Source organism: Fusarium mangiferae (assembly GCF_900044065.1).
Source record: "Fusarium mangiferae strain MRC7560 genome assembly, contig: FMAN_scaffold010, whole genome shotgun sequence".
Lineage (NCBI taxonomy): Eukaryota > Fungi > Ascomycota > Sordariomycetes > Hypocreales > Nectriaceae > Fusarium > Fusarium mangiferae.
Window position 1 is genome coordinate 195,031 of NW_024573930.1, and position 11,893 is coordinate 206,923.

The window sequence follows — 11,893 nt, forward strand, 5'->3', positions numbered from 1 at the left end:
CCCTTCGCCAGCGCTATCTGTGAATTTCTAGTCGACCACGACGGACTGGAGCTACCCCCGGACACAATGTAATGTCTCCTGTCTTTGTGAACTGCAAGGAATGACCTTGCAGCATTGATGACATCACAAAGTCAAAACACAATCCACGTGCAATCGCATGCATGATGGTGTGGCCTGAAGACTTTGTCAAGGCGGTTCGGTTCCCCGCCGATCGCATCGTCGCCATCACGCCCCACCGTTCCAACCTGTGGCATATTCAGATGTGTTATTTGCAGTTGACATTGTGGTTGAAAGCTTAAATCAGCAAAGAGAACTCAATTGTGGCATATTCGTGCTGAATTGGCCTCCAATACTCCCCTCAAGGATGTTGAGGCTGCGGCCATCAATTCGTATCAGGGTCGAGAAAACGACATGGTGGTCCTTTACCTTGCGGTGGAAAAAAGCACTGGTCCATGCTTCACTGCCCAACCTCAGAGACTTAACGTTGCTATAAGCCGCCATAAACTATTCTTGGTCATCTTCGGGGATATTGAAACATCGCAGGCGGCCGACACTACCCAGGTGCCCAGCACGTCCCAGTCCATACATGCGACTGCTGAAGTTGGAGCAAAGACCCAAATCAGGTCTGATATGTTTAACTCTCTCATCAACTGGTTCAAAGAGAAGAGCCGTGTGGTCCACGTGCAGGGGATCCCTCCATTGATCCTAATGAAGAATTCCACGGGGAGGGAAATAATTCCGTGGCCCCTCCCTCTATGCAGGAGGACACAGACGATTGGTGAAATACCAAGCCAGATAATCTAGCCAAGGGATGGAGCGCTCTCAAGTCAAGTGGTGCTGACGATGTATTTGGAGAGCCCAAGTCAGGAGACGCTGCCAAGGCATGGCCAGGGACTGACCTATCCGTTGAAGGCTGGTAATCACTCTTCTAAATGCATAGATGGTATGTTTCTCAAATTAGGATTTCTTTTGACCACCAGCTAACACATTCTTGAGTAGCAGCAAGTTTCGTGCAGTAAAACCGAACGGCAACAGAATACCTGGAGGAAATGAGCGCGTGTATGGTGAATAAGACTTCTACACCTGGCAGACTGACCTCAGTCCTTGCTTGAGATTAAGACACTCCTATCATTCTTTCTCAAGTATATGGCATATGATGGTCTGAGTATCATGTCGATAGTAGTTTGGAGAATAGGCCAGCCCTTCGAAATGTACCAATATGAATTCGAGCATGGAAATGCAGCTTCCTAGACGCAACAAAGCAATAAATGAACCGAAAGTTCAAGCTAAAGAGCCTCAACCCAATAAACAGCCTCGAAATCTTTGATGGAATAGAGGAAGGTAGAGGTCAGGGTGGTAATCCTTGGCGCAAAGCCGAGGACGGCGGCCAACCAAAACGCTACAAATGAGGCACAATCATGTAGAAATCACAGTTTTCTTAGTAGCTTAGGTAGTAAGACTGGTCGTGGCTGTCATCACGAGAACATCCTACCGTCTTCAGAGTCCAACGATTGATAGCGATAAGTACTTCCAACATGAAGCATTTTCAAGTTCCCATTGAGATAACACGATTAAACAAGGTCGCCATAACTTGATTTATAAACAGCTAGGCGTAAAACTAGATATAATCCCTCTGTCAAAGAAAGTAATACATAAACAGTTCAGAACACTCAAAAGAACGGATGCTTTCTGTAGAAAGCCACTACCGCTAGTTCCACATATCTTTTAGGTGCAGGTAGATGGCGATGAAGTTATATGTTGCTTCAAGGACCACCAGCACGGCCATTGTAATCCCAGTAGCCATCACCCTTAGATCGACAAGTACCGATAACACAGTAATAACCACCGCCCCTGTTGCTCTCATTAGGTGAGTACATAACATAAGGGGTCCCTCCACTGCCTTCAGTACATGTGTTCTTGGTGTACTCTTGGACGGTGTCTAATATTTGTCAGTGTTGCCCCAAGCTCTCTGCCTCAAGCGACTTACAAGCTGTGTGAGCAATGTTGTACCAAATACAGATTGTCTCCCCTTTCCCACCGTTACAGGTGTAACTATTTCCAGTCGTCCAGCTTTCACTGACGCTGAAGCCCCCCGAGATCCAGCTAGAAGCTGGACCGCCGGCACTGGCAGTCCACCCAATAGTGTAGGATACTGAATCAGTTTGACCGACGGAGCAGGATGCAGCATTGGCGCAGTTGATGTTTTCCTGCAGTTTGTCAGTACAAATCTTACATACTGCCGGAATGAGGCAAAGGGACATTTACATACCGATAGCTGCTTGTGGAAATAATTCTGATGGGGATCGCCTGTTTGGTAGAGTCAGAGACTATCATGTCAGGAATATTGGGGAGTAGTGACCATCCCCGACGAGCCTTGTTCTAGTGAACCAGCCGGAGCAAAACGTCTGTCTCTTTTCAAGCTCCGCGCCTCGAGAATGCATCTCGTGGCTCAAGCTCCTCCTCTGGAGGGACTGCAGCTCGCCATCGGTGGTACTATCGCTAAAGCAGTCATCTGCCTTGTCTTTAACCACATCGGTAGAGTCCCAGGTGACATTTGAGCACTGTACGAGAGTATACTGAGGGTTGAAGATGCGAGAGCATACAGGCCCACCGGACCACTCAGGCAGGGAGTGCACCAGATAGCTGGCATCACCAACAGTGAAATTACCACTGCCAGTATCATCGACATCTGAGAAGTCAATAGGATACTTGGCATGAATGACACTGCCACAGGCCTCTGCGATGACCTTGCCATCAGAGCCCGTAGCGCTCACAGAAGATGCCTTGGTATCTTTCTCGAGGCGCCAGGTTACCTGGACATCAACCGCAAGAGCTGTGGAGAGGAATAAGAGAATAGAGGTAAGAGATCGCATCTTGATATCGAGGAGAAGTAGAGCTGATACTGATGATAAAAGCTTCTCTCCTCAGCGAGGCATTCCCATGACTTATATACCTTTTGCCAGGTCTCCTAGCAAGGCATACTCTTTATACGGAGTACCATGAAGCCGAGAGAGTGAGTATAGATCGGCATGATAACTGGAGTAGAACAAGTTCCTCGACCCATCGTTGCCCCGTGGGATTCAAAGGATTCTGTCTTCTGCCTTGATTTAAGCTTAGACGCAGGGTTTCGGATAAATGCCGCATAGTCAGCCTAGTATAGTTTTTGAACTGTATGGCATGGTTTAGTTCCCCAGAATTGTTCCATGAGCTGGGGTATTTGGTGCGATAATATACGCCAAAGACAATTAAAGTCCTCTTCCTGGAGGGATCGTCAAGTGGGCCACTTGCTCTATTCTGCTGCCTAGAGTGGCTTCTTTGAGCCCGGCAAACTCAATGAATCTATCTTGCTTCTACCTTCCTGAAGAGGATATGGATCCAGTGCTGATTTGAGCCACATAAGCCTGGTGCATCTTCCCGGTTGCTCCTCATTCCCAGTTTTTGTGGAATCCAAGGCTAAAAGAATGGCCGTGGAAGAGACAATGAAAGAAGTACCACATAATTAACATAGTAATTGCTCAACATGTGTCCTTGAAGGTTTGAAGCCAAGCTCCTCAGTACAATTTTGCCCAACTACAATCATTGAGTGTGAAGAATGATGACATGGCCTGATACCAACCAACTTTTCGATGTCACCAACATTGCATCATTGTAATAAGTTTAACCTTAATAAGTTCTAGTAAAGTCAATTGAAGTTTAAATTGCGTCTCGGATGCCCTAGGCAGATCGATCCTGACGGGATGGGCGATGGCCTAGTAAAGCCTGGTGATGCTTCATAAACGCTCGAGCCAATCAAGAGCGTTGTCGCACCGGGGACCGCAGCTTTAAAGGCAAAACTTAGCTTACCTTAGCCTCTCGAATGTTCCCACTGATGGTGTAACAAAGGTCGGCTTGGAAACCGGTCACGAGATCAACCTTTGCTATTCACCCTCTCCGACCCAAGTCTGCCTCCAGCACGAAGCGGACGTCCCAAAGACTCCTATCGTCATCAGTCAATGGCGGAGAGAGATGTTTGCTACCTTCCTTCATTCTTATCACCCAGTCGCTTTGGGGAACTATGCAATACAGACATTTGCGCGATAATGCTCCTCGCAGAACTGTTGATCCATAACATGAAGCCAGTCTCTCAGGGATTTATTCTCTATCAGAAACTCCACATATTGTCTCTTCGCAACGCAACATGAGTACTGCAATACTAGAATGTACTATAGATATTTTAGTCCAAGTAAAGCCATTTCAAAGAGGTAAACAGCATGCTTGGCGAGCTGCTTTATGTTCAAACCCTTTACATAACTGTATATATCTAGAAGAAGTCTTTGAGCTGCGTTCTTGTCTAATAATACTAAAGAATAAATCAAAACATATCTAAGTACTAATAAACAATAAGAAATTCACTCCGTTCTGGTATTTCCAATTACATCAGGGTGAAGGTTTTCAGCCTTGTCAATTGACTGACTCCGTGAAATTCCAATTCTGCACAGCCTCGCGAGGCAGATTTGCGAACCACTCACGTCAGATCATTTCAGGGGCGGCTCCAGCAAACGCGTACCTCACCTCCCACTCATTGTTTTTTGACTTATCAACATCCGCGACAACTTTGCTCAAAACCCTAATCGCAACGTCAACATGGCGGATCCCTTGTCAATCATCGGAACAGCGGGAGCCATCGCGAATATTATCGATGTCCTCACCAAAACAATCACAACGGTATGCGACATGCGACAAGCCTGGAAAATCGCCGACCTCGCCGTGTTCGCCTTCGAGAACCAGCTCAACCTCCTCAAGTTTGCACTTTTTGAAATTCAAAAATGGACAGAGTCCAGGCCCGACGAACAATCATATCAACTGGTGATGCAAGTAGACAGCTGTGTAACGTGTTGTCGGCTTCTCATTGGCAAGATTGATGGCGAAGTGTCGCAGTTTGAGAAAACAGTAGCTGGAGATCTAGAGCTTGGTTCCAAGCTTTCCTTTCTGTTCAAGACGAAAGATATGGAGCAAATTCAACGGATGGTTGACCAACAGACACATACATTAACACTTCTTTTAAGTGCATGCAATTCGTGAGTTTGCTCATCTTCCAACGTTCTTGAAAACTCTAACTTTACCGCAGAAATGCCTTGGAAGAGCAAACTAGAATCTTGCAACAGCCTAAAATCATTCAGGCTCTGGAGGTCATGGACCGAGACACTGCATCTCTCATTGTCCATCGAGACTCAGACTCCATAGTCACCGCTACATCCGTCAGTTCTTCGCGATGGTCGGTTCAGTTTGCGTTCGATCGGGAACTTTTCATCAGCAAAGTGTACGACAAATGGATTCGGAAGCTTGCAACAACGCGGCGAAGCAGCAGTCACCGCTCGGACGATACAACGCAGCAAGGCCACCAACTAATCTCAGCTAACCAGACTACCTTCACGAATAAACCCACAGATGAGGAGCAAACTGCTCTTACACAAACAGAGACTGATACATCAGAAGACCTGTCTTTGTCATCAACAAATTTTGGAGAACGAATGAATTCTTTGACACGCAACGCCATGGGCATAGAGATGCAACCCCTAAGACGAAGCAGAACCACGAGCAGCTTGGAACTTCAAACCAAGGAATCCCAACGTATTGATCAGAACTTGAAAGATGATTTAAAATCAGCTAAACGAGAGGTCAAAGTAGTCATCCTTGGTTCAAAGTCGAGGAAACGAGTGTTTGAAGAGATGCGGTTATCAGACGGCCAACCACAATGTTACACAACTGAGCAACTACGGCTGTTCCGCCCCATAATCCTCGGCACGGTTTTGGAAAGTGTTCAGTTTCTGGCAAAGAAGCTCCTGGTCAGCGAGGCCACCAGAGGAGATGCCATACGGACGTTCTTGGCAGATGTGTTGATATGCGGCAAAGAAGACTTGGATCTCGACAATGGTTTTGAACCATGGGTTGTCCAATTGTTCCGCACAATAATGGAGCATGCAGCGACAAAGGCCTTTATGGCTGACGAAACCTTGGTGCTTCCAGAGGATGTTGACTAGTATGTTTTTTGATAACTTTGGCCTGACCTGACCGTACTGACGCGTTCTCCTAGCTTTTTGAACAATATCGAAAGGATCATGCAAGATGACTATATATCGACAGACTCGGATGCTATATGTTGTCCAACACCACTGCCTGGCTGCGTGGAGGCTGCTTTCAACATGGGCCAGCTCACCATGCGACTGACAGATCTTGGCAACGCAATGAAGCGGGCAAAAGTATTTCCTCAACTTGAGACAGCAACAGCCGTGATATTTGTTCTCGATTTGAGTAGCTTAAGCGGCGAGTCCTTGCTCCAGTATGAATCAACCGTCAATTTATATTGGTTGAGGAATTCATTTGTCATTGTCATCTTGAATAATTCCAAGGGATTTGCCAAGCGACTCACACAAAAGCCACTGCGCGATGAATTTCCAGATTATATGGGAGGTGATGATGAAAGAAATGCATCGAATTATATTCTGTCCAAGATCAAGGCTTTGAATCGGTCTGATCTCCGGTCATACGTTCATTTCACAAATGCGGTGTATGATGATGGGGACTTGTATAGGATATGGCGATTCATCCAGGACGGTATCATTCACCGTTCGTTGAGACTTCTCGTGCCGAAGTAAGGGAGCAGTATACCGAAGCAGCTCCGCGAGGGATAGTCTTTTACGAACCAATGTCAATTCGCAGCTTTCCAATTGGGTATCTAGTCCAAGACGACAGAATTTAGTCTGGGGAAATTCGCCGTGGGTCGTTCCAAAATGGAAATGTTTCGCCGAAAACTTACCCTAAAAAACCCAATTAGCACGAAGGCTTTTTCTCCAAGAAAGCCACTAATGCCATGAGTGGGCCAACTCCAAAGGCTTTCCCCGGAGCTAGGGTCTTCCCCAGACTAAATCCTGTGGGGTTGATGCCAGGATGAGGTCAACTTCATGGGTTCTGTTATCTGTCGCCAAGTATAAAGGCTCATGATCCCTTCAACCTTGGGGAAATTACAAGTCACCAGATCTACGACTTTCATCTATCAATTGGTTCTTCTACGACTTTTCAATCACCATGTCCAAAGAATCTCTCAGCAACTCGCCCAGTCATGTCGAGGAGACTGAACCAGTGCCCCAAGCCGAGGCTGCCATTGAATATGATAGTAATGGCTTAAGCGGGATCGTCAGGTCTCCTTATGTTCTGGGAGCTGCTACTCTGGCCTCTCTTGGAGGATTCTCCTTCGGCTATGGTAAGTCTCTGGTTGCAAGACTCATCTCCAAGCTAACAGTTACCAGATCAGGGCGTTATTAGTATCATCCTCACGATGAGGCAATTCCACGACCAATTCCCTGAAACAGCCCCTGGCCATCCTCGATATGGCTTCAATGTTGGTTTCATGACCGGCATGCTCGAACTTGGTGCCTTTGTTGGATGTCTTTTTCTCCCATACCTCGCAGACCGCATCTCTCGAAAGTGGGCTATGACTGTAGCTACTGTCTTCTTCACCATCGGCGCTATCATTCAAACTGCTGCTCATAACTATGGTAAACTTGTCGCTGGAAGAGCTATCGGTGGAATTGGCGTTGGGACTCTGGCAATGGGTGCACCTCTTTATATTTCTGAGATCTCCCCTCCGAACCTGAGAGGCTCTCTTCTGGTTCTTGAAGCTCTTTCGTATGTCAGAATTCTAGACCAAGTCGTCAGAGGTATCTAACATAGGACAGTATTGTCATTGGAGCAATCATTTCTTACTGGATTACCTATGGCACGAAGGATATGGCCAGTGAATGGTCCTTCCGACTGCCATTCCTTCTCCAGATGGTTTGTCCAGCTTCCACCGATTCAACTACTAATACTGACCTCACACGTTAGCCTCCTGCTCTCTTAGTCGGCCTCGGAATCCACTTCTTCCCATACTCTCCCAGGTGGCTCGTCATGCGCCAACGAGACGACGACTCTCTTCATGCCCTCGCCCAACTCCGTCGCGTCCCCGCAACCGACGATCGCGTACAGGCTGAATGGAAAGGAATCCTCACTGAAGTTCGTTTCCAGCAGGAGATTCTTTCTCAGGAACATCCCAACGACAGCGGTATCATTTTGGAGCTGAAGCAATGGGGTGACCTATTCCGACCCAGGTGTCTCAAGCGTACTGCAGTTGCACTTGGAATCCCGTTCTTCCAACAGTTCTCTGGAATAAATGCTTTCGGTAAGAATAGTCATAAACCTACTTATATTAAAGAGTTCTAATGATTTCAGTCTACTATGCTCCCACTTTCTTCAAGGCGCTCGGGCAGGATGACAACATGGCGCTGATTCTGTCTGGAATGGTGAATATTTGTCAGCTGGTGAGTCGATGTCTCTAGCACATGTCCTTGAGGCATACTGATTTTAGAATCGTAGGCCGCTGGTATTCCTACCTTCCTCTACCTCGACAAGATGGGTCGCCGCAAGCTTGCCATCTTCGGTGGTGCCGCCATGGCTGTTCCTCATCTCATCATGTCCGGCGTCGTCGGCAAGTTTGACGGTAAATGGGAAGCTAACCCAGGAATGGGCTGGTTTGGAGTTGCCCTGATCTGTAAGTTCTCTCACGTCAACTATCAGACTCCATGCTGACAACTTCAGACATCTACGTCCTCTGCTACGCTTGCTCATATGGACCTCTGGCTTGGACTCTCCCCGCCGAAGTATTCCCCAGTTCCCGCCGAGCAAAGGGTGTTGGAGCCGCTACTGCCATGGTTTGGCTCGCCAACTTCATCATTGGCGTGGTTGTTCCCGAGATGATTATCAAGATCGGCTGGGGTACTTATCTCTTCTTTGGAATCTTCTGCTCTCTTGCTTCCGTCTTTTCTTTCTTCCTTGTCCCTGAAACAGCCAACAAGTCTCTGGAGCAGATTTCTGAGCTCTTTGGAGATCATGCTGTTGCGGATGAAGAGGCTGTCTACGAACGCATTCGGCATCAGGTTTGGGCTAGTCATGTTCATGGTGCTGAGCATGCTGAGGTTAAGCAGAGTATTTGAGGACCCATCATATATATTTAGCTGCATTATTCCAATAGTCAATGTTCTCGCAAAGCTTGAAAACGTCTAACTATGGCTTTTTTATGTCTTATTGTAATCCGATTCTGAATTGGCCATTCTGGCTAATCTGTATAACATCCTCATGCATGATCTCTTCTACCTTTGACCTTATAAAAGCTTCATATCAAAGCTAAGACTTTATGATTGCAGCGATTGAGTCATTGCTTTGCCTCTACTTATGCTTAAGAGACCATACCTTAATTATGCAACAAATTCCTGCCAGAACTGTGATTCTTCCTTGCGGAGAGCTCCAGTGGATCAATCCACTAACTCGACACCGTTAGGTCATCAGACACGCTAAAATGCGGGGAAGCAGTGAACTAAAGTCATCCTTACGCCAACTTCACATCCTTGCCCTCACCTCGGCCAACTCCCCGAGATTTCATTCTTATGCCAACTCCACGCTCCTCTCCCTGCAAACCCGGCGAAATCTTTCCTAATCCGTCTCGTACCTCTTAAAAGCGTATCTCTCAATTCTGAGCGATCATGAGTTCGACGCCTCGGACTCGGACCAAGCCCTGCGATCAATGTCGAGGTTCGTCAAAGCCGGCAAGGATACCTCGATCAAGCTAACCACCACTGACAGAAAAGCATCTGAAATGTATGCCGAATGTATTAAGAGTCGAAGAAGTCAGACTGACGGGTACAGGCGATAATGAGAATCCCTGCGCCAATTGTAAAAAGCTTTCAATCAGTTGCGCTCGAGCTAAGAAGTTCCGCATCAAAAAGCTCATCACGAGTGAAAACACGTTCAAGTTTGATCCGAACCAAACATGGATAGAAACATCAAATCACAGTCTGTTTCATCAACATATTTGATTGTATTTGTTCTAACTGAGATTGACAGAAAAATCAAACGCGATTTCCTTTGTCGACGAAACAAACTCTGCGTCTCGCCACTCCCGTCCCACCGCCGCTGAATCTCCTTCTTCCGAAAATGGATCTCAATCCGAAAGTTTAGATTTTGCTGCTTCAGTTTTGCAGACGTTATCAAAAGGCAACCCGCAAATACCCGATGAGCACGACACGTCTCTGGCTCAAGCACCTTCAGAAGAACCCCCGGATGCTTTTGCGACATCCCGAAGCTATGAAGATGGAGGCTTCGGTACATCTCAAGATCTTTCTCAACTGTCACTTACTTCATCACCAAGTGGACAATCGCATCTTCCTACCAATCACTATGGAGCGGCATCACTTCCTATCTTCTCCGCCCAATGGCAGCACTCTTCTCCTGAAAACGATACAGGGAAGTATCCAAGTGGGACTGATGAACAGTCACCCTTTGGGGGATACAACTCCCAGCTTTATCAAGCGGATACCCTTCCTTCCATGATGGACCTGGAACTTCATAATCCCACTTCGTTGTTGAGTGCAAAGTCGTCTCAGCCGCTAAGCCTGGAGGAAGCTTGCCTGCTTCGCTGTTTTGTTGAGAAACTCGCAAGAGCTGTAAGACCATTGCAGGGTATTTCTCATGAGATAAGCTGACCGTGGAGGTAGTTCGACACCACTGATAGGGACCATCATTACGTCTCAGTACTTCCTCTTCGAGCCGTACACAGCCCTCTTCTTCTCAACGCTATATGTACCGCCTCTGCACGATTTCTCACTCGGGTCTCATCACTCCAAGATCCAGATAGCATTATCGAGTATGCAGGTGTCGAGCTCCCGGATCTTAATATGGAATCAGCTATTCACTACCACAACAAGTGCATCTCACATCTGATGGGAGTATCAGCAGATCCGATCAACTCCTGCAGTGATGATGCTCTGGCTGCCATTACAATATTGAGGTACCATGAGCAAGTTGATAGTAGGAGGCATCTTTTCTTCGGTTGATCAAACCTGACAGTATTCCAGCACATTTCACCGGTACCGATAACGAGACTTTCTCGATTGCAGTCCGCGCCGTATTCCAAGCATCCCAGAACGACGCAGATGGGCTTCTGCACCTAATTCTCCAACCTCCCCGTGGCTCAGATGTCTATGCAACTTCTCTCTCTTCCCTCAGATTCTCAGCCTGCCTCATTGCGCTTCGTCAAGAGATTTGGTCCGTTCTCATGCACCGTCGTCCCTTTAGACTACCCATCCTGCCTGTCGAAAACTATGGCATCTTTGATGATACCTTGGCTGCTGATGACTACGACTGGACCAACCGAGTTCTCATCTGGTGTGCCCATGTTCTTAAATTCTGCTACCCAGATGAAGACTACGAACAGCCAATCGATAATCGAACTCGAACCCAGCAATGGGAAGCTATCAAAGACTTCCAAAGAAACTGGGATGAGAAACGACCACCTCATTTCGCGCCACTCTACTACCGAGAACGTAACCCATCAGAAGGTCGGTATTTCCCAGAGTATTGGATTACCAGCCCATGCCAAATGCTAGCTCTCCAGCATATCGAACTAGCACGCATAGTCCTTGCAGTACACGACACCAAGATCCAACTCGGCATCGGCGGCAGAGCTGCGCATAAAGCACTAGAAGAGCTCATGCGAGAAGCAACAAGAAGAGTTTGCGGCTTGGCCATGTCACAGAAGTGGTGTCAAGAGGGAATGGTAACTGCTGCTGTTGGACTATCCATGTGCGGCGAGTATTTCCAAGACCCGGGAGAACAGGCTGCGATTATGGAGTTGGTGACGTTGCTTGAGCGAGATCATGCTTGGCCGACAAGCACTTTGCTGAACAATCTTTGGAAATAACTGATTCTAAGGATCTCAAGAAACGTGAATCGAGGTTATATCGGTGTTCTCTTGAGATTCACGATGGCTGCCTGAATCGTATGCATGATTGCGTGATACGAATGAGTCATAAGCAGCGGCTAT

General features: G+C 47.2%; 4 protein-coding genes across 4 annotated transcripts; 3 read left to right on the forward strand and 1 right to left on the reverse strand.

Moving 5' to 3' along the window:
* Nucleotides 1–1,763: 1,763 nt before the first annotated feature.
* On the reverse strand, nucleotides 1,764–2,873 carry FMAN_02146 (uncharacterized protein; the record flags this gene model as incomplete). The annotated part of the gene is made up of 4 exons (XM_041835466.1): nucleotides 1,764–1,939; nucleotides 1,988–2,207; nucleotides 2,270–2,307; nucleotides 2,360–2,873. 4 exons carry the CDS (start codon nucleotides 2,871–2,873, stop codon nucleotides 1,764–1,766), a joined length of 948 nt encoding a protein of 315 aa, XP_041685627.1.
* A 1,750-nt stretch (nucleotides 2,874–4,623) lies between these two features.
* Nucleotides 4,624–6,635, forward strand: FMAN_02147 (GNA-3 g protein alpha subunit GNA-3; the record flags this gene model as incomplete). Its single annotated transcript, XM_041835467.1, has 3 exons — nucleotides 4,624–5,057; nucleotides 5,108–6,019; nucleotides 6,074–6,635. The coding sequence occupies 3 exons, from the start codon at nucleotides 4,624–4,626 to the stop codon at nucleotides 6,633–6,635; spliced, it is 1,908 nt and encodes a 635-aa protein (XP_041685628.1).
* A 430-nt stretch (nucleotides 6,636–7,065) lies between these two features.
* Nucleotides 7,066–9,008, forward strand: FMAN_02148 (uncharacterized protein; the record flags this gene model as incomplete). Its single annotated transcript, XM_041835468.1, has 7 exons — nucleotides 7,066–7,240; nucleotides 7,287–7,665; nucleotides 7,716–7,812; nucleotides 7,864–8,197; nucleotides 8,248–8,336; nucleotides 8,392–8,566; nucleotides 8,614–9,008. The coding sequence occupies 7 exons, from the start codon at nucleotides 7,066–7,068 to the stop codon at nucleotides 9,006–9,008; spliced, it is 1,644 nt and encodes a 547-aa protein (XP_041685629.1).
* A 546-nt stretch (nucleotides 9,009–9,554) lies between these two features.
* On the forward strand, nucleotides 9,555–11,770 carry FMAN_02149 (uncharacterized protein; the record flags this gene model as incomplete). The annotated part of the gene is made up of 6 exons (XM_041835469.1): nucleotides 9,555–9,603; nucleotides 9,655–9,669; nucleotides 9,718–9,864; nucleotides 9,916–10,514; nucleotides 10,566–10,878; nucleotides 10,926–11,770. The coding sequence occupies 6 exons, from the start codon at nucleotides 9,555–9,557 to the stop codon at nucleotides 11,768–11,770; spliced, it is 1,968 nt and encodes a 655-aa protein (XP_041685630.1).
* Nucleotides 11,771–11,893: the final 123 nt, after the last annotated feature.